The 23860-nt window shown below is 42.0% G+C and overlaps 1 protein-coding gene across 6 annotated transcripts; it reads right to left on the bottom strand.

The window, feature by feature from the left end:
* Positions 1 to 7831: 7831 nt before the first annotated feature.
* MPV17 (mitochondrial inner membrane protein MPV17) lies at positions 7832 to 21259 on the bottom strand. 6 transcript variants are annotated; one of them, XM_034421126.3, is made up of 8 exons: positions 21102 to 21259; positions 19617 to 19706; positions 15303 to 15418; positions 14981 to 15073; positions 14079 to 14174; positions 10307 to 10339; positions 9970 to 10022; positions 7832 to 9842 (listed from the first exon to the last, which is right to left on the bottom strand). In XM_034421126.3, the coding sequence occupies exons 2-8, from the start codon at positions 19687 to 19689 to the stop codon at positions 9773 to 9775; spliced, it is 534 nt and encodes a 177-aa protein (XP_034277017.1). In that variant the 5' UTR covers positions 19690 to 19706; positions 21102 to 21259; the 3' UTR covers positions 7832 to 9772. The 6 variants fall into 6 exon arrangements, with proteins under 6 accessions (XP_034277017.1, XP_034277016.1, XP_034277018.1 ...); XM_034421125.3 differs by having other exon boundaries at positions 21058 to 21249; XM_034421127.3 differs by having other exon boundaries at positions 21054 to 21240.
* Positions 21260 to 23860: the final 2601 nt, after the last annotated feature.

Raw genomic sequence — 23860 nt, 5'->3', positions numbered from 1 at the left:
TCCAGCCCTCTCTTGGCGATCCAGTGCCAGTAGGGGGTGACACTGAGCTGGTAACCGCAGCACCCGAGGGCTGACGGGGTTGCCTGGAGGATCGTCTTAGCCTCCGCTTCTTTTTCTCTTCCCACCCGCTCCCCTCCTGCCTCAGCCTCAGGTGGGAAGGGAAGCAACTTACCGCGATGTGTCCTTGCGGAGCCGGGAAAAGGGTGCTCGGAGTAGCTGGCGGGTTCTTTATATATAGCAAGCCGGGAGATCCATTGACGTCAGTGAGGAACATGGACTGATTGCTGATGGTGGGGGCGGTGTCCCCCGATAGACCCTCTTGGGACCTGAGTCTGGGTGGGAGAAGGTGTCCTTGTGCTTTGTTATTGGGGGCCTCCTGTTTCCCCCACCCCCTGGATTATTTCAGCACTCCTGCAAGTCCTCTCAAAGTAAATTCACTCTTTAGGGACCTAGTTTTTCTCACCTGCTTCCCAGGTTCTCAGACTCTGGTCCTAAGAATGCTGGAGCCATTATTCTCAAGGTCCCTGAAAGTGTTTGTGATTCCTTACCCCCTCCGTGTGTGAGCTCTATCATATAGACCATATCATATAGATCATGTTTTTTTTTTCTCTTCATATAATCAGTCTTAATACAAAGCCTCTGTCTTCAAACATGCATGAATCCCAACCTTGGGTTCGATGAGTTTAGAAGATGCTGTCTCTATCACTTAAATGAATTAATATAAGACGAAGTTGCGATGAAGTTCAAAACTGGTTGTCAGACAAGTAATTCTGATTAGACTGAGAAAATTCCATAGGAAAGGATCAGGAAGCAATAGGTAGGAATGGAGGTGAATGTGTCAGCTTTAGCTGGTAATCTGTCCAGCATCTTTGAAAAACAGGATCTTAATATACCAACCACAGCCCATACAAGGGAGGAAGAGGTTGTGACTGGTAAGCAGATCTGAAGAACTGGGCAGACTTGGCCAGCCAGTTGAAATCTCTTGAGGGACAGTAAGATAGGAATGGGCAAGAGGTGAAGGAAGACAAACACACAAAAAGACTCCAAATTATGTCTGAAATTTTAATTATTTAATAAATGTATTAATAAATGTATATGGCTATCCATTTGCCAGAGTGACTCTGGGTAGCTAATAAAAAAACAGACATACAATCCAGCTATCAACCACTTCATGTTTTTTCAAAACAGGCACATCTAACATCTCACCCCAAATTTATAAAGGAAAAAACCATTTTTAATACCTTATGGAAGGTAATAAGGATGGGGAGAGGAGATTATTTCAGAAGAAAAGAACTATTATGGAAAATGTACATCCATGACCTTGAATTGCATCTTGCATGGCATGAGAGCAGCTCTGTAGTAGACAAAAAAGCTCTACAGAGAATCATTAAAACATTAATCACTAAATCGGGCTCCAGCTACCAGCCCTGGATGACATTTTCGAATCTCGCTGTTTGAGGAAGTTGCATAACATTCTCAGAGACTCTTCCCATCCTGCTTACAATCTTTTTGGACTGTTGCCTTCTGGCAGAAGATACAAAACAATTAAAACTCGGATCACACGTTTTCTGAATAGTTTTTATCCCGGAACTATAATTGCACTCAACAATGAACTAAAGGGCCACCATCAGTGAGCTATTGGACAGCATTACTTGGTCTGTTGTGTGGATGTTTGGGTGGTTTAGGGGTGGAGAACTGTGGTGGGTGGAAGTGTGTTTGGGGATTGTTATATGTGTTGGACCTGGTCTTTGGGTGTTAAGTGAATTTCATTGTATGGGTATACTGTGTATACATGTACAATGACAATAAAGTTATTATTATTATTGAAGCTTATTAAGAGATAGTGCAGTGCACAAAATAGTAATGTTAAATGGGCATATCGTGGTGCACACATCTGACCCACTGCATTCTGAACCAGTTAGTTTCTGGATATTCTTCTAGGGCAGCCCCATTTAAAGGGCATTGCAGTCATTTAACCAGAAGGTACTAAGATCTAAATGATCAGGAGCAGAGATACCTGATCCAGGGGCAGATATCATTGACATATCATTTGACACATCAATTGAAGATTAAAGGCAAAACCACTCCTGGACTATAAATGCTACCCATTTCTTGATCAGGATTTGGAAGTACAAGTACAATTGTCCAGTGAGTCGGACAATTTATCCAAACAAGCTAACAGTAAACAACAGTCCAATCAAGGAACCACCAAAACTACTTCCACCAACATTGACAGGGCAACCCACTAGTATATAAAATGAGAGTAAACCCCACTGTCTACTATTACTGATGACATTATCTAGTTTGGTGATAAAATGTCTGCAAGAAAACAACCAAGCTCAGAAAGCACCAAGGATTCCATCTACATACATGTCCAGAAGCTCAAATTATCCTTCCGTGGACACTTTATGTGAAGATCTAGTTTCACATAACTAGATCTTCTAGTTATCTAGAAGATAACTAGAAGGCTCTAATACTGGCAAAGGTGGAAGAAAAGAGAAGAGGATGAAAAACAACAAGGTGGGTAAACTCAGTTACAACAGTGATGGGGATGCCTTGGAAATGCTGAAGGACCAGTTTAGGGACAGAATATCATGGAGAATATCTATTGAAGTCACTAAGAGCTGACACCACCTTAAGTGCACAAAATTGTGGTTGGGCATATTGTGGGAATCTAGTCATTATGTCACAATTGAGCAACAATATAGTTTATTTGCTTGGATATTAGTTATGCATACACAACAATTAATAGAGTTGGAAGGGATCTTATAGGTCATCTAGTCCAACCCCCTGTTCAAGCAGGAGACCCTACACCATTTCTGACAAATGGCAGTCCAATCTTTTCTTGAAAGTCTCAAGTGATGAAGCTCCCACAACTTCTGAAGGCAACTTCTGTTCCATTGATTGATTATTCTCAATGAGTTCCTCCTCATTTCTAGGTTGAATCTCTCCTTGGTCAGTTTCCATCCATTATTCCTTGTCTGGCCTTCAGGCGCTTTGGAAAACAGCTTGATCCCCTCCTCTCTGTGGTAGCCCCTCAAATATTGGAAGACTGCTATCATGTCTCCCCTGGTCCTTCTCTTCACTAGACTAGCCATGCCCAGTTCCTGTAACTGTTCTTCATATGTTTTAGTCTCCAGTCCCCTAATCATCCTGGTTGTTCTCCTCTGCACTTTTTCTAGAATCTCAACATTTTAAAAATAAAATTATATTTTGTTAGGCTGTTGTGCTTGAACTTTAACACTTTGTGTTAAATCTGACAAGCGACCCAATTCTCGGATGGGATCGCCTTGCAACAGTAGGCACCCATTGCCTCCGTCCTGCTATAGAAATTGGCAGGTCCTGTATATTTTATTTTCAACCCCCAGTTATTATTTCGGGCTGCCTTCCATTGGCTGGGGCACACAGACGGCTGATTTGGTAGCCGACGATCCGAGCTGAATTAGCTTCTCTCTACTTTTCCCCTCCCCGCTTCCCATTCATCTCCTCGTGCTGCTTGGCCCCAATAGGAAGACAATAGGAAGACAAACATCCGCTAGCGAATGCCATTCTTTGGGCAAACACCGGCCAGGTCCGCCGCCGCGAAGCGAGGAAGCGGCGATGATTGGCTGGCGGGGCGGCCCTGCAGAGAGGCTCGACGGCGGGAGGGCGAGCGAAGGAGCGAGCGAGCGTCCGGTGTTCTGAGCCTGCGTAAATAGCGGGCCTAAGAAAGAGCGCGCTTGTGACTTAAAACTCCAGCTCTGTGAGGAGAGACGGGGCTCTGCTGAGCAGCCTTTCCCCTCATCCTCTGAGGGTAAAGGGCAGACTAGCACTCACCTACCCACCCCCCGCAAAAAAAAAAAAAGTGGAAAAAAGAAGCCTATTTTTTCTGGACGCTAAAGCAGAAGAGGCCTGTTATTTCAAGAATAATAATAACTTTATTGTCATTGTACATGTATACATAGTATACCCATACAACGAAATTCACTTAACACCCAAAGACCAGGTCCAACACACATAACAATCCCCAAACACGCTCCCACCCACGACAAATTCCCCACTAAATCACCCAAACATCCACACAACAGACCAAGTCACTCCTTCGCCTAGATCTTCGAACCGCGACCCCTCGCCGCAGGGAGGCGGATCCAATTAGATGGATCCGCCCCAGGCGCCTGATGGATCCTGATAGGTTCCAGACGGAGCTTGGGCCATTTCCTGAGGATCTAGCACATGACTCGGCCGAGGACCTGGTAGCCGCCTGGGATCGGGCGGCTGGTGGGGCCTTGGACCGAGTTGTGCCTTTGCGGCCTCTGACCCGATGCCGATCCCGGGTGGCTCCTTGGTTTACTGAGGAGCTGAGGGAAATGAAGCGCCGGAAAAGACGCCTGGAGAGCGGTTGGAGGGCCAGTCTCGCTGAATCTGATCGAACACTGGTAAGGTCGCATATTAAGACCTACCTAGTGGCGATAAAGACGGCAAAGTCTAACTACTTTTCCGCCTCTATTGCGTCATCAGGGAATCGTCCGGCCGCCCTGTTTAGGGTGACCCGCGCCCTGCTCCATCTGGGAGTGCGGGAGGATCCCTTAGAAGGCAGGGCGGAGGATTTCGGACAATACCTGTATGACAAAATCGCTCAGATCCGGGGGGATTTGGACTCTGACTGGGTAGATCAGGGCAGGGTGACGAGGAACAGTCTTGAGAATGTTATCTGGGAGGAGTTTGATGCTGTGACTCCCGATGATGTGGACAGGATTTTGGGGAGACTTAGTGCGGCCACATGTTTACTGGACCCGTGTCCCTCCTGGTTGGTACTGGCTTCCCGGGAGGTTACACGAGGCTGGCTCCAGGGCGTTATTAATGCTTCCTTGAGTGAGGGTCACTTCCCCGCTGCCCTGAAAGAGGCGGTGGTGAGGCCTCTCCTCAAGAAGCCGTCCCTGGACCCAGCAATATTGGCTAACTATCGTCCTGTCTCCAACCTTCGCTTCATTGCGAAGGTTGTTGAGAGTGTGGTCGCGCAACAGTTTCCACAATTCCTGGAGGAAACATCCTATCTGGATCCGTTCCAGTCAGGTTTCAGGTCTGGGCACAGCACGGAAACGGCATTGGTCGCGCTGGTTGATGATCTCTGGAGGGCTCGGGACAGGGGTTATTCCTCTGTTCTGGTCCTATTAGATCTCTCAGCGGCTTTTGATACCATCGACCATGGTATCATGCTGCACCGGCTGGAAGAGTTGGGGGTGGGAGGCACCGTGTTACGGTGGTTCTCCTCCTTTCTCTCCGACCGGTCGCAGTTTGTGTTGGCAGGGGGGCAGAGGTCGACCTCGAGGCCTCTCATTTGTGGAGTGCCGCAGGGATCGGTCCTCTCGCCCCTTCTGTTCAACATTTATGTGAAGCCGCTGGGCGAGATCATCCGTGGCTTTGGGGTGAGATACCACCAGTACGCTGATGACACCCAGCTGTACATCTCCACCCCAGGCCACCCCAACGATGCCCTTGAAGTGATGTCCCAGTGCCTGGAGGCTGTGCGGATCTGGATGGGGAGGAACAGGCTCAGGCTCAACCCTTCCAAGACTGAGTGGCTGTGGCTCCCGGCATCCCGATATAGTCAGTTGACTCCATCACTGACTATTGGGGGCGAGTCTTTGGCCCCCACTGAAAGGGCTCGCAATCTGGGAGTCCTCCTGGATAGGCAGCTGTCTTTGGAGGAACATCTGACGGCTGTTACCAGGGGGACCTTTTATCAGGTTCGCCTGATTCGCCAGTTGCGGCCCTTTCTTGATCGGGATTCCCTGTGCACAGTCACTCATGCCCTCGTCACCTCTCGCCTTGACTACTGTAACGCTCTCTACATGGGGCTCCCCTTGAAGAGCACCCGGAGGCTCCAGCTGGTCCAGAATGCAGCAGCGCGGGTAGTGATGGGAGCAACATGGCGCTCCCATGTAACACCACTCCTGCGCGAGCTGCACTGGCTCCCGGTGGTCTTCCGGGTGCGCTTCAAGGTGTTGGTTATCACCTTTAAAGCGCTCCATGGCATAGGGCCTAGCTATCTCCGAGACCGCCTACTGCTACCGATGACCTCCCATCGACCCGTGCGCTCCCACAGAGAGGGCCTCCTCAGGGTGCCATCAGCCAAACAATGCAGGCTGGTGGCCCCCAGGGGGAGGGCTTTCTCTGTGGGGGCTCCCACCCTCTGGAATCAGTTGCCCCCGGAGATAAGAAGAATCCAGGACCTCAATGCCTTCCGTCGTTCCCTGAAAACCTATCTTTTCCAGCAAGCCGGGTTGGCTTAAGAAGAAATTTTAAAACTTTTAAATCCTTTTAATTAGTCTGTGATTTTTAATTTTTTGGGCCAAATTTTATATATATTTTTAAATGTTTTAATATTTGTATTCTATGTTTTTTATCTTGGCTGTACACCGCCCTGAGTCCTCAGGGAGAAGGGCGGTATATAAATTCGAAATTAAATTAAATTAAATTAAATTAAAAGTAATACCATCCAACAGCTCACTGATGGTGGCCCTTTAGTTCATTGTTGAGTGCAATTATAGCTCTGGGATAAAAACTATTCAGAAAACGTGTGGTCCGAGTTTTAATTGTTCTGTATCTTCTGCCAGAAGACGACAGTCCAAAAAGATTGTAAGCAGGATGGGAAGAGTCTCTGAGAATGTTATGCAGTTTTCTCAAACAGTGAGATTCGAAGATATCGTCCAGGGCTGGTAGCTGGAGTCCGATGATATTCTGGGCAGTTTTAATGATTCTCTGTAGAGCTTTTTTGTCCGCTACAGAGCTGCTCCCATACCATGCAAGAATGCCATATGTCAGGACACTCTCAATGGTGCAAGAACATGGAGGCGGCCTGTTCCTCTCTTGTGGAGACCAGGAAAAGCAGAGGGGCTGCATGGGAGGGCGTCAAGGTCTCCTCAATGCTGAGTTGGGCAATTATGGTTTAAATGCAGGCCCTCTGGAATTTTGGTCTGTTCGAGCACCATGTAGTAGTTTGCAAAGGGCCAGTATTCCAGCAGCAGAGATATGGCTTTCCTTTATTACCCCCAAATACAGGTAGTCCTCGACTTACAATAGTTCACTTAGTGACCATTCAAAGTTATGTCACTGACAAAAGTGACTTATGACCCTTTTTCACACTTACAACCATTGTAGCATCCCCATGGTCACGTGATTTACATTCGGGTGCTTGAAAACTGACTCACATTTATGACAGAGTTGCAGTGTCCGGGAGTCATGTGATCCCCTTTTGCAACCTTCTGAGCAAGCAAAGTCAAGGGGAAACCAGATTCACTTAACAACCATGTTATTAATTTAACCATTGCTGTGATTCACTTAACAAATGTGGTAAGAAAAGTCATAAAATGGGACAAAGCTTACACACTTTTCACTTAACAACGTAAATTTTGGGCTCAATTGTCGTAAGTTGAGGGCTACCTGTACAGCCATCAGCGTTTCTCAATCGCAGCCACTTCAAAACCTGTGGGCTTCAACTCCCAGAATCCCCCAGCCTTCATATCTACCCATCTTGAAATTGCTGAGGTTGAGAAATACTGATCTATCAGAAGGAAAAGTGAATGGCCATTGGTCATATGTTTTCTTCATGCATTTGTTGCATTCTCTTTAAAAGCCTGTTGTCAGCAGGATAGGGACTTCCACACCAACAGTACATTAAATTAATTCATTCTGAACCAATTTTGAATCTGTCACACTGAATAATTAGGAGTGCAATTGTCATTATGCTACCAGTGCAGATGTACCAATTTAGGCTTGTAACTCAGTGCTCCAGAGCTTGCAAACAGTCTTTGCTTCTTGAGGAACAATAATACTCAGGGCTTACTAGATCTGACTTCACTTAAATTCAAACTTTTATGTTTATTCATTTGATTTATATATCACTTTTTGTACAGAAGCTCATTATAGCATACATAGTATTCCCTCCTCTTTTCTCCCATAACCACAACCCTGATCAGTAGATTGGCTTGAATGAAAGTAACCAACCTAAATATCGCTTAGTGAGCTTCCATGGCTGATATAAGATTAGAAATGGGTCTCCTTGATCCTAGTCCAAAACCTTAACTACTGCACCATATATGCATTCTATATGATTGCCTACTTTGTAAGAATTAATTCCAGTTGGATTGGACTAAGCATCCTATTTTTCATAGTAGTCATTTTGATTCCTTAGAATCAACCAAAACCTAAAAGTCAATCATTCTTACATATTACTCATCAACAATGGACATTATTTTGGCTACAACTGTGGTCCCTGGATTTTCCCTTGAGCTTTAATTTGTTCCTTGTCAGCCAAATGAGTCTCTTGTAGTGTCATAACATCTATCCTATTATCTATGGCCAGTCTGCTTAGGTACTCATATTTACTTCTACTTAAGCCTTCTATGTTTAGTTGCAAAATATGGATCTGGAGTCCAATATATTTAATCAGTGAGTTCTTAAAAAAACTTGTTAAATAAAAAACACTGTCCATATATCTTTTATATATATATATATATATTTGCTGACACTTTAAACTAAATTAATTTGTATATTGGTGATTGATGATCTCTGTAGATGTCATACACATCTATTACAAATAAATAAATCAACAATAGAAGCTTCCTAAGAGACTGGTTCAATATATGGAGATACCCTCTAGTTATCATAGCAAATTGCCACTAATAGATCTCTCCTTGATCAATTTTCCAAATTCTTTCCAAAAATTAACTTAGCTGTGTATCAGTTGGGCTCCCAGCATCCCAATATTTCAAAAGTGAGTTCAGCAATAGACCCCATGCTTTGCATTCAGGTGGCCTCAGATCTAGTTCTTGATATGCCAAAGCAAGAGCAGAAAAGTAGCCTTAAAACACTAAAAAGCCACTACAGTAATTATTTACAGTAATAGGCAAAATGGACCAAATGTCTTATTCCATGGCTCAGTTACACAGGATGCTTGGTCTGGTTACTGAATTCTCACTGAGTTAAAATAATGCATTAAGCCATAAACTAATTGAAAATTGGGTTATATGACACAGTAAGCTACGAAAGACCTAAATACAGGTAGTTTTAATTTGGTCTCACACCTGGGACTGGCAACTTGATCATTAAGCAAAGCAGTTGGTAGTGAAACTGCAATTGTAGTTATGATCTTATTTCAGCTTTCCTTTGCTTTATAGACCTGCGAAGTTTATAAATGCAAGGATTGGTTGCAAAGTTACTTTTTCTTCATTGTTATAAAGGCTAATGGTTACTGTATAAGGCAGTTGTTAAACGAGAACTACCGGAAAAGAGAACATTGACGTTTACATATGCTAAGTGTATCCATTAGAGCCAAGTGTATCCTGGCCTGCAAGTATAAAAGAGCTTCTTACGTTCCTAAAGAATAGTAAACATAGCTCATAGAAATTAGTAGTTTTCCTACAAGGCCCTACCAAACACTCTATAGTCAAGTACCTAGATGATTGCAGCATTTCTTGTGTTCTATAACACAGTATATCTACAGTTCCATCAAGCAGCTGTGATAGCTGGTCTGATTATTTAACTGCTAATAGCAGAGTATGCAGGGCAGAGGTTTATTTTGCCCAATTCTCCTTTTCAGAAAACACTTGGAGCTTTTTCACGAATATGTCTTTGTGCAGTTGCATATGCTGGTTGATTGGGCATCCTTGTGGTTGGTATATGGTATGCATTCTGGGTTGTTCATCTGTTTGCATTTCATGAAGAACAGAGAGTAAAGAGAAGCTGCAGGTGTTCTAATAGGATTAAGCATAGTTCTCACGTCTTCCCATGGTTATAGTTTATTGGCTTTCCAGGAAAGATAACTGTTCCAGATAATGGCAACACACTGGACCACAGGAAGTCTGGAGATGGAGAAAGAAGAAAAAGTCAAGGACAACAACATTGCCAATTATGGATTTGAGTGTTGGCGCATATGCATGTAGGCAGTGTCAGAAGTAAAGGAATTTAGGGAAGAAAGGCAGTTTATACCTGTAGTTCAAGGGGATGAAATAGAAGTTGGCAACCTGCACTGCTGGCCAAATCTGAAAGACAGAGACAGCACCATTGGGAAAAAGTTTGATGAAGAACAGCCACCCAATAGGAAGCCACATCTGCTTCATCCCACCCACCCAATAGGAAAGGAGAATCTGATGTTTGAAGCAACATTAACAGGGCTGGATCAACTGAATGGCGAAACAAGTCTATAGAGTCTCTGGAAAATATGGAGGTAATCTTTTCTTCCACCAATCTGCCTAGACAATCTCTCTGCAAGGCTATCCAGAGGAAGGATGTCAAGTCCCAGCAATAGTATCTGATGGCCACTCACATAGTAGTTGGTGATCAGGGCATCAGGGTAGTCCTGCAAGAAAGCAGAGGAGAGACAGGTAGGTAGGGTTGTTGTATGTGTCCAGCTTTGAAGGCTTTATACTGACAGTCCTGAAAGAGAAAAAAAATCCCAGGGAGAAGTTTTTTGAAGTTCTAAGGCAGGGCTGTTAAACTCCTGGCCCATGGGTAGACTAGACTAGACTAGACTAGAATTCTTTATTGGCCAAGTGTGATTGGACACACAAGGAATTTGTCTTGGTGCATACGCTCTCGGAGTACATGAAAGAAAAGATACATTCGTCAAGAATCATACGGTACAACACTTAATGATAGTCATAGGGAAACAGTCAATATAAATCTTAAGGATACCAACAACAAGGTTACAGTCATACAGTCATAAGTGGGAGGAGATGGGTGATAGGAACGATGAGAAGATTAATAGTAATGCAGATTTAGTAACTAGTTTGACAGTGTTGAAGGAATTATTTGTTTAGCAGAGTGATGGTGTTCGGGGGAAAACTATTCTTGTGTTTAGTTGTTCTGGTGTGCAGTGCTCTATAGCGTCATTTTGAGGGTAGGAGTTGAAACAGTTTATGTCCAGGATGCGAGGGGTCTGTAAATATTTTCACAGTCCTCTTTTTGACTCGTGCAGTATACAGGTCCTCAATGGAAGGCATTGAATGCGTCATGCGCTGGCCACACCCATGCCCGGTTTAGTGAAGGGGGAAAAAGTCCCAATACATCACATGACGATGCCATTATGACATGAGTTTGACATCCCTGCTCTAAGGCCAGATGATAGTTCTTCCTAAAGTCAAGTCTAAATCTGCCTCCCTGAACCATCTAGTTTCTCACTGCCTGAGTTCAAACATTGCATCGCATTCCCACACTTTGTTAAGCTGGGGTTTCCTTTGATTTAAGGAATCACTGGCCTTACTCATACAACATACTGACAAGGCATGTATTGCGTCCCGTCAATAAAACTGTGTCATCTGATGGGCCCCAGGAATGTGCCGTCTCTTGTCATGGTGCCTGTTCTCTGGAAAAAAACACCCTGAAATTCACATGGTTTCCACCCTAACCTTACTTAAACAAGCCTTTAAAACTTGATTCAACCGCAGTCTTTGGGCCAGAATAGGCAATGCCCCTTCGTGGGATGTTTGGTGGCTTAAATAACATTGTTTTTTTTTTCTGGACTTTTTCATTCTCACATTATGTATTTTTTTTTTACTATTTTACTATTTTTATTTTACAAAATGAAATGGTCTTGAAGAAATAACTGCTAATCCATGCAAATGTGTTCACAACAACAAAAACAAAACCCCACCCACATGTCCATGGAGTTTCTACCTATCACTTTTCCACCATCATCCAAAACATCTCAGACAGATTCCTGTGTGATTGGGAGTGAATTCAGGAAAATAGAAGTAAGAGATGTATTGGGGGTAATTACTCCTTTTAGATCCTGCCTTGATTCAATATTTCTAAACTATAGGCGGTCTTTCTCAATCAGCTCTTTTCTTTTCTAAGAATGGGTTCCATCAAACTTCTTGACAATGTATTCTTCATGACTCATCATTGCTTAGCAAACAAAGTGTTATAGTACATGCAAACATAAGACATGAGAATTCTTTGATGAACAAGGAAGAGCAAACAGAAAGCATCTTGCTAAGGCATCGTCATAACATGCTGGAAGATGCGTGGCCCCTTAACCAAACCTGCACTGTGTGACTCAGCCACCCTGAGAGGGGCAGGCAGGCATCTCACACTGCAGAATATGACGGACCACTAACCAAGGAACAAAAATAGACATTAAAAAAGCCATTCAAGAGTATGACAGAAGTTGGCACAGTTCAAAAGACAGAATCTTGTATCCGAGGGCAGCCTTGTGGGAATGAAAGCTGCTATGGAAGCTGTGCATCTCTGTCTTTTTTGAATTTTTATCCATTAGATATAAAGAATATTGTACATAAGTGACCTTTTTTTTTTTTTGTGGCTGTTAGTACATGGTGATTACTGGCAACAATATTTTCTTAAATTCTCCAGAAAGATTTTCAATGTAAACCAAAATATTTCTCTAACATTCTGCTTCTACATACTAATGAATTAAACAACTTTAGAATGAGAGGGTAAAGATAATGAATAGATGAATGTGTTACTATTGACTATGAATTTGGAAATTCATAAAGGAGAAAGCAATTTGATGGTTGTAGAGGAAAATTAAATTACTTTTCTGTGAATTGAATTCCATAATTTAATCATACTCTATTTCATTAGTAGTTTCTTTTGTCTATTTGAAATCTCCCCCATTCAATGACAAGGGATAATAAAGTACTATATTATGAGAGAGAGTGCATAAAAGCCTAGCTGGTGGCCCAGTTTTCCTCTTCTTGCTACATTTCTGTTTGCGACTACTCTGCAAAATGTTGGGTAGTGCTGTCTTTGAAAAGGAGATTGGCCTAGAACAGTTTAAAAAAAACAAACAAAAAAACTTGACAACTTCTAGCTGAGAAATTATGGAAGTCGAAATCCACACAGCTTAAAGTTGCAATGTTTGAAAAAACACTGTCCTAGAGAATTTCTTCTATATTCCAGATCAAGAATGCTTACCTGCTCTTGTAGCAAATTTAAGAGCAGCAGCTTTCTTTACTTTTTATTTTATTTTATTTTTTTAAATTTTTATTTATTTTTATATGCCGCCCTTCTCCGGAGACTCAGGGCGGCTTACAATGTGTTAAGCAATAGCCTTCATACTTTTGCATATTTTATACAAAGTCAGCTTATTGCCCCCACAAACCGGGTCCTACTTTGACTTTGTGCTACGTTCAAAGAATAATTTGCATGGATGGCCAATTAATTCATTCAGCCAAGTGAATACACAACTACAGCTTTTCAGCTTCCCAAGAATATTACATGTTCTTGGGAAGCTGAAAAGTGACAATGAGACAACATTGTGGAATTGCAAAGTAGCTTTGCAACAGGGACACTATGAAAATCAGATTTTTGCTTTTCAGAGTCACTGGAAAATGTATGAATATGACATAGATGCCTACTGTAGGTTTGTTGATTTGGAGAAAATAAATAGGCTTGAATTATAGAATGTTTTGCACAAAAACAGATGGTTGGTTGCTAAATACGTAAGATTAGTATATGATGTGAGTAAACCATGCATAAAAATAAATAAGTTGTCTGGATATGTCATTTGTTTATTCCTTTACCATATTGTATTGCTAGTCATTTTGTTCTGTTAGCATTTGTTGTGTTTTATATTGTGACTCTGCCAGAGTTGGCTTGGAGTCAGGTCGTGCCAAAATATGTATGTATGCCTTGAACTTGAGATGGGCAGCAAATAACTTTGATAAATAAATATGTATGTATGAATAAATAAGTAAAACTATTCACTAAGTACATTTAGCATAAGATAAAGATATGTGATAACACCTTGGCTGGAATGTATTTATAGATACAGATAAATGCATAAGGAATGCTTGCATAAGGTTAGATTTAATTATAGTATATTTTCTTTTCTTTCCTCTTACCTCCAGTCTTTAGTTTCTTTTGCACACTTCTTACTCCTTTCCTGCACTTTGTGTAATGCTGTCTATTTGCAGTGGAACAGTGTAATGGATAAACATGCATGTTTTGCACTGTTTCTTTAAGGCAAATTGGCTGAAGAAATGGCAAAGATTTTAAACCTAGTAAGCAATGCTTCTTCTGCTTTTTTGAAATCTCCGTACCCACACATCTATCTTGATGCTAAATTTGGAACTTACCTCCTTGAGCTTGCTCCAGTTCTCTTGCAAGGATAGGCCGTTGAGTGTTCCCGCCAGAGTCAGAAAACAGGCCAGGAAGCAGGGTGCAAATCCAACCTGTGTGAAATATAGATAGGAATACAAGAGATTCAGGAAAATAAGTGAAGTATTCTTGGCCTATAAAACAGAAAAGGAGTAGAAAAAAGATCTCTCAAGGTGGAAGATATAGATACCATGGGGCTCCAGTAGATCTTGGTCTTCCCCACTTAATACAAGAAAACCAGACCCAGAATGATGGATAGCTGAGAACCTGCAGCTTAATTTTTTTTTTTTAATTTTCAATTTATATACCGCCCTTCTCCCTGAGGACTCAGGGCGGTGCACAGCCAGAATTAAAAACATGAAATACAAATATTAAAAACAATTAAAATCTATATAAATTTGGCCCAAAATTTTTTTAAAAAAAACCACAAACCAATTAAACATTTAAAAATTTAAAAAATTTCTTCCTAAGCCAGCCCGGCTTGCTGGAAAAAGTGGATTTTAAGGGCACGGCGGAAGGCACTGAGGTCTTGGATTCTCCTTATCTCTGGGGGCAGCTGATTCCAGAGGGTAGGTGCCCCCACAGAGAAGGCCCTCCCCCTGGGGGTCACCAGCCTACATTGTTTGGCTTGACATACAGCATTTAGTAAACAAACACTGTAATATAGGGGATGGAGCTACGTGTGCACGTATCAAGCAAGAAGGGAAATTCTGCAAAAGGTAAGTTGCAAAAATGCAGAGATTGCAATTCAGTCATGGTTTGCTCTTTCGATTCTCAAAATCTACAGAAAAAGAATTAACAAGCAGTTAGGCAGCCATTTTTTTGAGGGATGCTTGTGAACGCCCCTCCCATCACTTGAATTCACGAGGGTTTCCCTAACCTGATCCAGCAGCATCTTCTGGAGTGCAGCCACTCTGGTTTTGCCTAGCACTAAACGATCCAGGATCTGGTACCATCTTCCAATGACTGGGCCCTGAAAAGGTTTGGATAGCCATCAGAGACGATATTGAAGCAGCTTCTGCTCCCATCCTGAGCGTTAAGTATCCGATTTCTGTTTTCCATATGTCTCAGAAGAATCAACTTTATCGGCTCAAGGAATAGGTCTGGTCATTGCACGTATATCAAAACAGCTGGAGCAGATGTTTCCAACTGAGCTCTAAGATGAGTGCCCCTCCCTCTCAGTACTCATAATTTTCACTTACCACAAAGCAAAAACCAATGCTCATCATTTTTAGGGTCCGCCAGCCACTGTGCCCAGACAGCCCTCTTCTTTCAATCACCTGCTGTGAAATCACATCTCCAGCACCCATGAGGGTCCCTATAATACAGCATTAATTCAGTATTGATCCAATCAATATTCTGAATGCCAGAGAACCTTAAAGCTTAAGGTAATATCTGATTTCATTTTTTAAATGTGTGTGCATGCACGCACGTGTGAGTGCATGCATGTGTCTATGCTTTTGAATCTGTGTTGACTCCTGGCAACTGCTTGGCCAAGTTCCTGCAGTTTTCTTGGCAAGATTTTGGACATGGTTTATCATTGCCTCCTTCCTAGGGTTGAGAAGAAGTGACTGGCCCACAGTCACCCAACTGGCCCTGGTGCCTTCACTACACCAAACTGGGTCACTGCACCAAATTGGCTCTGACCTTTCCTTTATCTATATTATCTCTGCCGTCTTCTCATTTCATGTACTCTAATTCAATTAGTTGCTACTTGTTCAGGGAAACCAGAATTTGCCAGTAACTTTCTAACCTGAATCCTAACAGAAGATTCCTAACAGTACTCTTGTGAGTTCCTAACTATATTTTACTCTCTCTGTTTCTAAGTCCCAGACACAGCTGAATTCTTATGCCTAAATAAGAAAATGGGAATGAGTAGCTCAAGCAATTCCTCCTTGACAGTCAGTTAGAGACAGGGGGAGTTTTGAGATCCTATCACAAAAAATGTGCAGGAGTATCTGATTAAAGCAACTCTCCTTTTGATTTACCTAAGAGATACTAAAAGGCTCTTGCTAACATCCAGAACTAAATATGGGAAGCTACTCATTGCAAAAATTAAGACAAAAGACAACATGAGTCCAAATCACGTCTTTTTTTTTTTTTTTTTTACTGAAGTCTAGTCTGGGGAAGGGGGCAGAGCATTTGGTCCAGTGACTTCCAAAAGTCTCTGCCAACAACTCTTGACGTCAAGCCTCCCTCCTTGGGTAAGACTCAGCCAGCTGGCAGAGAAATAAGCCACAATGCTTGGAAGAGCTGTCAGTCTCTCTCCTTCCCTTGGAACTGACTGAAAAGGTGCAGCAAGTGCTAAGAGTCAAGGGCAAAAGAGGAGATCCAGCTAGAGTACCACTTGTACAGAAGCTGTCTCAGTTTCCTCTATGAGTTTCCAGACTCTCAGGAATCTGCCAAAAATACAAAGTGATTTCTTGGCTTTCCAGATGAATGCATCTGTTTCAGTTACTGATCAGCTCTATTAAATGAGAGCCATCATACTGCAGAAAAACAAACCCAGAGAAAAATTGTTAGGTGCTGGGGTAATACTTCAGAAAGCCTTGTCCAGAGGATGTAACATCACACACAATTTATACCACACAGGGAAGTAACACCATGCATATGGCTATGAAACCATTCAAAACAGTCAGGGCAAGTTTCCTCCTGCACAGTAGAAACATATGAAGAAGTGGAGTTAAGTTAACGAAGAAGCCATATACTGTTGGGTGAAAAAAAATGAAGACAAGGTAATTTGATTGTTGCTAGGAAACTAACGACCAGTATTTCAAATATTGACCACATGAAGAACTAACTCTTGGTATTTAAGATTCTCTTGTTCAGGTGCGCAAATTTCCTTGGTTGAGATATTCTACCCTAAAAGATAGGAACCACTTTCTCTGGCTGAAGTATCAGAAACATCATAGCGCTGGCTCAGCTTCTAACTCATTCATTGATAAATACACAGCTACTGGAAGCAAATGCACTTTCCCTGATCCATTCATTCATTCCTCTATACAAGGTGGGGGTGGCACCTGAATGATGCAGTTGGCAGGCTTGCTGAGTGTAATGGGATGAGTCTCTCTCAATGCCAGCTACATCACAGAGATTGACGACTCTCTGGGCGATGACTTCACCTACATGGAACTTTGGGGGTCTGCCAACTCTGCTTGCTAGTCACCCCTACAACAAACAGGCAGATTCCATTACACCTGATGGATGGCTCTGGGACGAAGTTGTCAGCAAGAAAAATTAGGGAGGGGAAAGATGCAGGAACACAAGCATTAGCACAATGCTTCCAGAACTTGTTTAGTAAAAGCAAATCCACAATGGCTGGGTATGTTCACATTTAATGAAATTAAATGTAGTAAATTAAATGTGCAAATTCAAAGCTAATCAGATCAGGAAAAGACCTAATTTAATGAAATTAAATGTAGTAAATTAAATGTGCAAATTCAGACCTAATCAGAGTAGGAAAAGACCAAGCACGTAGCTTTATAAAATGCTAATTTTTTAAGTTAATGTTAACCTTGATTACTTGTTTTTTGCTTAGCATACTGTGTGAAATCAGTTCACTGGTTAGTTTATAGTTTAGTGAATTATACAACTCAGAAAATAGATTAATTTATTAGCCAGGTTTGCATGTACGTAGCCACTGGGGCCCAACAAATGCAATAAACTAGTATTGAGGACTGACCCTGCTTTGTAAGGAACTCCAAATCCGTCCCAAAGGTGCTTTTCTTCAAAGGGCAACTGGACTGTCTTTTTTTTTCCTCTTTGAAAACATTTCACTTCTCATCCAAGAAGCTTCTTCATTCTAACTAACTGATGGGGAATGGAAATGGTTTTATATTTTTTTCAATCATCCAGTTATTAGCACTCTGAGAGTTGTTGAGGCCACTTGGAGGTTCAGGGTCACCTGAATCAGAGTGCAAACAAGTGTGGAATTTTTTTGGGACTGCTGAAAGGACTGTGTTGTAAACAGGAGACGGGTAAACAGGAGACGGGTAGTATTGTATTTTTCCCTCTCTGTTGAGGGAGGATATTAATATAGATGGCCTCTATGACTCCCCTTTCAAACCAGTGGCCTTCTCTGTCCAGAATGTGACAGAGAAGGCCACTGAACTTGGTCTTTGGATGCTGAATTACCAAAGTCTCTGAAAAATTATCCATATTGGGGATATTTCTCTCAGTTCGTTTTCTGCTAGGAGTAGCGAGGGATTTTGCAAGAGGAATATGAAGAACAGCATCCTTGACATAGGTCAAAGCCATTTATGCAATGTACTGTAGAAATGTAGCCCCAACAAAAGGCATCAGAAACTCTTTCAGGAGACAAATCCTAATGATTCAGCAAATTTCATTTTCTGTGTTCATACAATACATGCAATCATAAACTAAAGAATGATGAGCCTATGAAGCACAGCATGCGAAAGAAGGAGAGTGTTAAAACTAACCAAGCCTTCCATGCTATTTACAAAAATCTGCTAGGATTTAAATGACCTGATTAAGTATCTTCTTAGACACAATCAGCAAAATCTTAACATCAGTCTTTCGGAAGCCACAATCAATTCCTCTTGGGTTTTCTTAGTTTCAGGATTGTAGGATAATCTTAAAAATAATTATTATTTTACTTTAGCAAATGCCTGAAGTGGTAGTAACAAAATGACTCCTCAGAGGAATGATTCCTCAGAGGAATGGCAGAAAATCAGTATAATAATTAGAGAACCCTTCTCAATTTCAAGATCCTAATTTCCAAGTTTCACACCCTGCCAATCTTTAAACTCTGAGTAAGCAGTGAAGTGAGATCCCATCCTGAGGCTGAGGAAAAACTATTTAGGTTTTTGCAATAGCAATGTCTTTTTCCTGGCTCTTCATAGTTCGCGAGCCTCTTCTATATTTTGCAGTAGGTATCATTAGATGACTTTTGAAAATTGTTCATTTTATTGGCTTACAATTGTAAGAATTTTATTTGCCTGTTATATTATGTTTGTGATCCCAGTTTATTGATGTAATGGTTAACTATATACCAGTTACTGTTTTATTGTATTATGATTGCCTGCTTTTCATTTTAACAATTGTTAAATCATTTATGTGTCTTACCCAAAGGTACTTTTTTTCAAAAGGCAACTGGACTTTGTTTTTTCTTTGAAGACGTTTCACTTCTTGGATGAGACATGGGACAACCATGACCTGAATGGCTGAAAACCTCCATAGACATTACGTGTCTTATGTAACTTATTTAGCGAGAAAGACATTCCGAAACTGAATATAAATGTAGAAACTAACAAAAATGTTGTTTATGCTGCTGCCACTCTCTAGAAGACAGAAGCATACAAACTTTTCAGTTGATACATTGGAGGCACATTTATGTATGTTAGATTCTTGTTATGAGAACTTCCACAAAAGGAAGTGACTGTGATCAGCCAGTGGTAGTGAACAACTGGAGGAACAAAGGAAGACAGCAAGCAGCCAGAGAAGTAGGGAAGCACCCTATTCCTTTCCCAGGGCTAATGTGCTTTAGCTCCTCTTACCAGCTGTGATGATTTGCACCTTCCAGGGGTGCTGGACCATCAATCTCTGGTAGGTTCTCCAAAAGGTTGCCATATCACCTAACACAGCTTCTGTAGTACAGAGAAGTGAAAAAGACATTGGAGCACAAGTTCTGCCCAACAATGCATTATGATTAGCAGTACCATTCTCTATAGCACTGAAGAAATATTAGATGATCAAAATGGCCTAAAAAAACTGCCTTTTTTTTCAGAAGGTCAGATATTTTACTTCATATTGTTGGAGCAGTAAAATGACAGTGGAACTAACGAGCACAACCAGTGAAGCAGGACCCAAGCAGAAGCCGAACAGCTTCACTCTGATTCTTCACTGAGTATGACATTTGTTATAATGACTCAAATGGCTCCTTCCAACTCTAGGATTCTATGAAATGCTTTTCTTCTATCTGTAATGTCATGCTGTTGCGGTTTACATTTATCTAATAGTTACACTAGTTCAAATATTATGAGTGTCTGCATTTTCCATACATTAAATGTGTTTAAAGAGCACGATTATCATGCCTGCATACATAAAAAGTGTTATTCTTGTTCTTAGGAAGCGTGTTGATAGTATGTGTGTTTTCCTGGGAATAATTATATGTTTATTAGAAAATAAATTACCATAGGAAAAAGACAATTATAACATGCAACAGCTGACTGACCCTGTCACTGATTCTCCATTGGGCTTGCCTCAGTAATTCAGCTCTGCCTTTGCATGCTGTCAAACAGGCTTTATCAATAGAAGAGACTAGTTGTAGCTTACAGTAGAATTGCTGGGGTCCTTTGCAGAGGTGAAATCCAGCAGGTTCTGGAGAACCGGTAGCGGAAATTTTGAGTAGTTCGGAGAACCGGCAGCGGAAATTTTGAGTTCAGAGAACTGGCAAATACCACCTCTGGCTGGTACCAGAGTGGGGTGGGAATGGAGATTTTGCAATATCCTTCCCCCAGGAGTGGGGAGGGAATGGTGATTTTGCAGTATCCGTCCCCTGAATTGGGGTGGGAATGGGGATTTTGCAGTATCCTTCCCCTGCCACGCCCACAGAACCGGTAGTAAAAAAAAATTGGATTTCACCACTGGTCCTTTGGTGCTCTCGGAGTTTGGTTGCCGATGTTTCACTATCCAACTAGGTACCTAGTTACTAGTTCTCAGGAATCATGTTGATAGTATGTTGATACTAGGTACCTAGTTGGGTAGTGAAACGTCGGCAAGAAAACAAACTCCGAAAGCACCAAGGACCCCAGAAACAGGCTTTAAAAAATGAAGAAAGAAAGAAAGCATCTCACGCTTCTTATTTTAATACATTGCACCGGAACATGCCAACTAGGATGCTTTTTTTCGGTGCACAATCGCATCTTCTAATTTCCCTTCCAGTTTCATTACGCCTCTGAGAAAGTTAACCCATCACAAGGCAGACTACAAACCTACCCGCGACGGCTAGGCAAAGGAAAACATCCACTCCCCGCCCGCACCTTGCAAAATCAGCCGCCGGAGGCCGCACAGACGCCGGATATATATGTATTACTTAAAGAGACTTTTCTCACGCCTTCCCGGCTTTGAATAATCCCAGTACGGGAAGGCACGTGGCTCCACCGACCTCAAGGCGGCAAGAGATGACGCACAACGTTCCTGAAGCGCCTATTGGTAGAAAGAAACAGAGGAACGGAGGGAAGAATATACACGCCTCGCAACCCGAGTAGAACTACGAATTAAAGAGACCTCTAGAGCAGTGTTTCTCAACCTTGGAAGCTTGAAGATGGGTGGACTTCAACTCCCAGAATCCCCCAGCCAGCGCTGCTGGCTGGGGGTTTCTGGGAGTTGAAGTCCGCCTATCTTCAAGCTACCAAGGTTGAGAAACACTGCTCTAGAGCTTCTCAGTCATCCAGGTCAGGGGTCTCCAACCTTGACAACTTTCAGATTGGTGGACTTCAACTCCCAGAGTTCCTCATGCAGCTTTGCTGGCTGAGGAACTCTGGGAGTTGAAGTCCACCAGTCTTAAAGTTGTCAAGGTTGGAAACCCCTGATCCAGGTTATGGTTGTCCCAAAGGTGCTTTTTCAGGAGGCAACTGGATTTGGTTTTTTGTTTTGAAGACGTTTTGCTTCTCATCCAAGAAGCTTCTTCAGCTCTGACAGGATAGTGGGGAATGGAAGGATTTATATTTCTTGAAGACAGTTGGTAATTTGCATCCAGGAGAAGCAAAACGTCTTCAAAACAAAAAACAAGGAATTCTAGTTGCCTCCTGAAAAAGCATCTTCGGGTGATGGTTGTAGACTTTTAGCTATACAATTTGGGATGAACACCCTTGGAGTGGTGTGGGAGTAGGAATGGATTTCCACAGGAAAAATTGCAGACTACAGGAACCAGGAGTACTACTCAGGTGAGCCTGAGGACACAGATAAACCTCCAAGTGCTTCAACGACCCTCTGAAAGGATGCAGATTACATCTGTCTGCAAGAATCATTAGAATTTTTGACCAATTTGATCTAAGGCAGCAAGCTAGAAACCAGTGTTCTAGTCCTGGCTTAGGCATGCAAGCCAGCTGGATGACTTTGGGCAAATAGATTTGGGCAAATAAATAAAATTCCTTGATAAATAATGGGAAATATGTTCCTATAAAGCAGTCTTTCTCAACCTTGGTAAGTATAAGACGGCTGAGGAACTCTGGGAGTTGAAATCCACATCCTTAAAGGTTGCTTGTAGAAGTAGTACGTAATTCCTATTGCACTGTTGCCATCACTAAATCTTCTGAAACTCCTGATTTGTTTATGAACATGGTTTAGTGGAATATGTGGAGAATATAACTACAATTCAGTTGATGGGTTGTTTGGAAACTATGAAATAATATTTATTGCTCAGAAAGGTCATCTGAAATTAGCATTTTTTTCTAAATTAAACAATCTTGCTATTGAAAAATTTCAACTTTGATGCACCTTTTTAATTTTTCAAAAGAATCATTACCATAATCTTATAGAAGTATTCAGATTTAGCATTGTATTTGTTGTGATTTAAATTGCCTAGTGTTACAATATTAAGTAAATTCTTGGAAATGTCTCTCCTAGCCAAATTAGCTATATGGTTCTCGTTCCCAGCAGTCTTTCATCTAACTAACTCAGACCAGGGACCCAAAAATTAAATTTCTCCATTAACATCATGAATCATTGACTTGCAGTATTCTTCTTTTCCTTTCCCTATGGATTGAAGGATGGATACCAACTGAGCCCCCAAGGTTTTGAACGTCCTTCCAAAGTTAAAATCTATGCTGATACAGCAGGGGTGAAATCCAGCAGGTTCTAACAGGTTCTGGAGAACCGGTAGCAGAAATTTTGAGCAGTTCAAAGAAACGGTAGTGGAAATTTTGAGTAGTTCGGGGAACCGGCAAATACCACCTCTGGCTGGCCCCAGAGTGGGGTGGGAATGGAGATTTTGCAATGCCCTTCCCTGAGGAGTGAATGGGGATTTTGCAGTATCTTTCCCCTGGAGTGGGAATGGAGATTTTGTAGTATCCTTCCCCTGCCACGCCCACCAAGCCACACCCACCAAGCCATGCCACGCCCACAGAATGAGTAGTAAAAAAATTTGATTTCACCACTGTGATACAGTTTCAGCTGTTTTCATGCAGTATCATGCGTTCACATGTGTTATCAGGATGGGATTATAATCATCAATAGACTTGATAAATCTTGAAAACTGTCACACCCTTGATACCTGTTCTTGGTTAAAATAGCACACCTTAAGAACCAGTGAGTTTTGTCAGCATGCTGCGTTTCCTTAGCACAGGAACTCAATGGGTAACTGTGGGCCAATTATTCTCTCTTAAACCAGCCCACCCACTCCATATGGTGCAAATAGTTATTGTGGGGAGAAAAGAGAGGAGAGAGAGCTTGGATGCCACCTTGAGTTACTATTTGGAAAACAGCATATGATTGCATCTAATGAATCAATCAGTAATACATTTTCTTCCTGTTTCTTGCATCAGTGAGTCATCAATTGTGATTCTTCTCTTTTTCTACTTATAAGGTAAGGCTATATCCTGTTTGCCCTTCAGGGATCCAATGTGCTGCTGTCCATCCAGCAATGTTTACCTGCCTACCTACCTGCCTGCCTGCCTTTCTTTGCAAGAGTCTCTCGGGGTATTAAAGGGTTACCCTTTCTCCTTTCATTGATTTGCAGTAGGACATGTATTCAGTTTCTTTTTGAATAGTCCCCCAAAATACAAGCAATCAGCACAGG

This window comes from Pantherophis guttatus, chromosome 1 (assembly GCF_059756535.1).
Source record: "Pantherophis guttatus breed Tessera chromosome 1, ASM5975653v1, whole genome shotgun sequence".
Classification (NCBI taxonomy): Eukaryota; Metazoa; Chordata; class Lepidosauria; order Squamata; family Colubridae; genus Pantherophis; species Pantherophis guttatus.
Note: the sequence above shows the minus strand (reverse complement) of the source record. Positions and strands in the feature narration are given on the sequence as shown.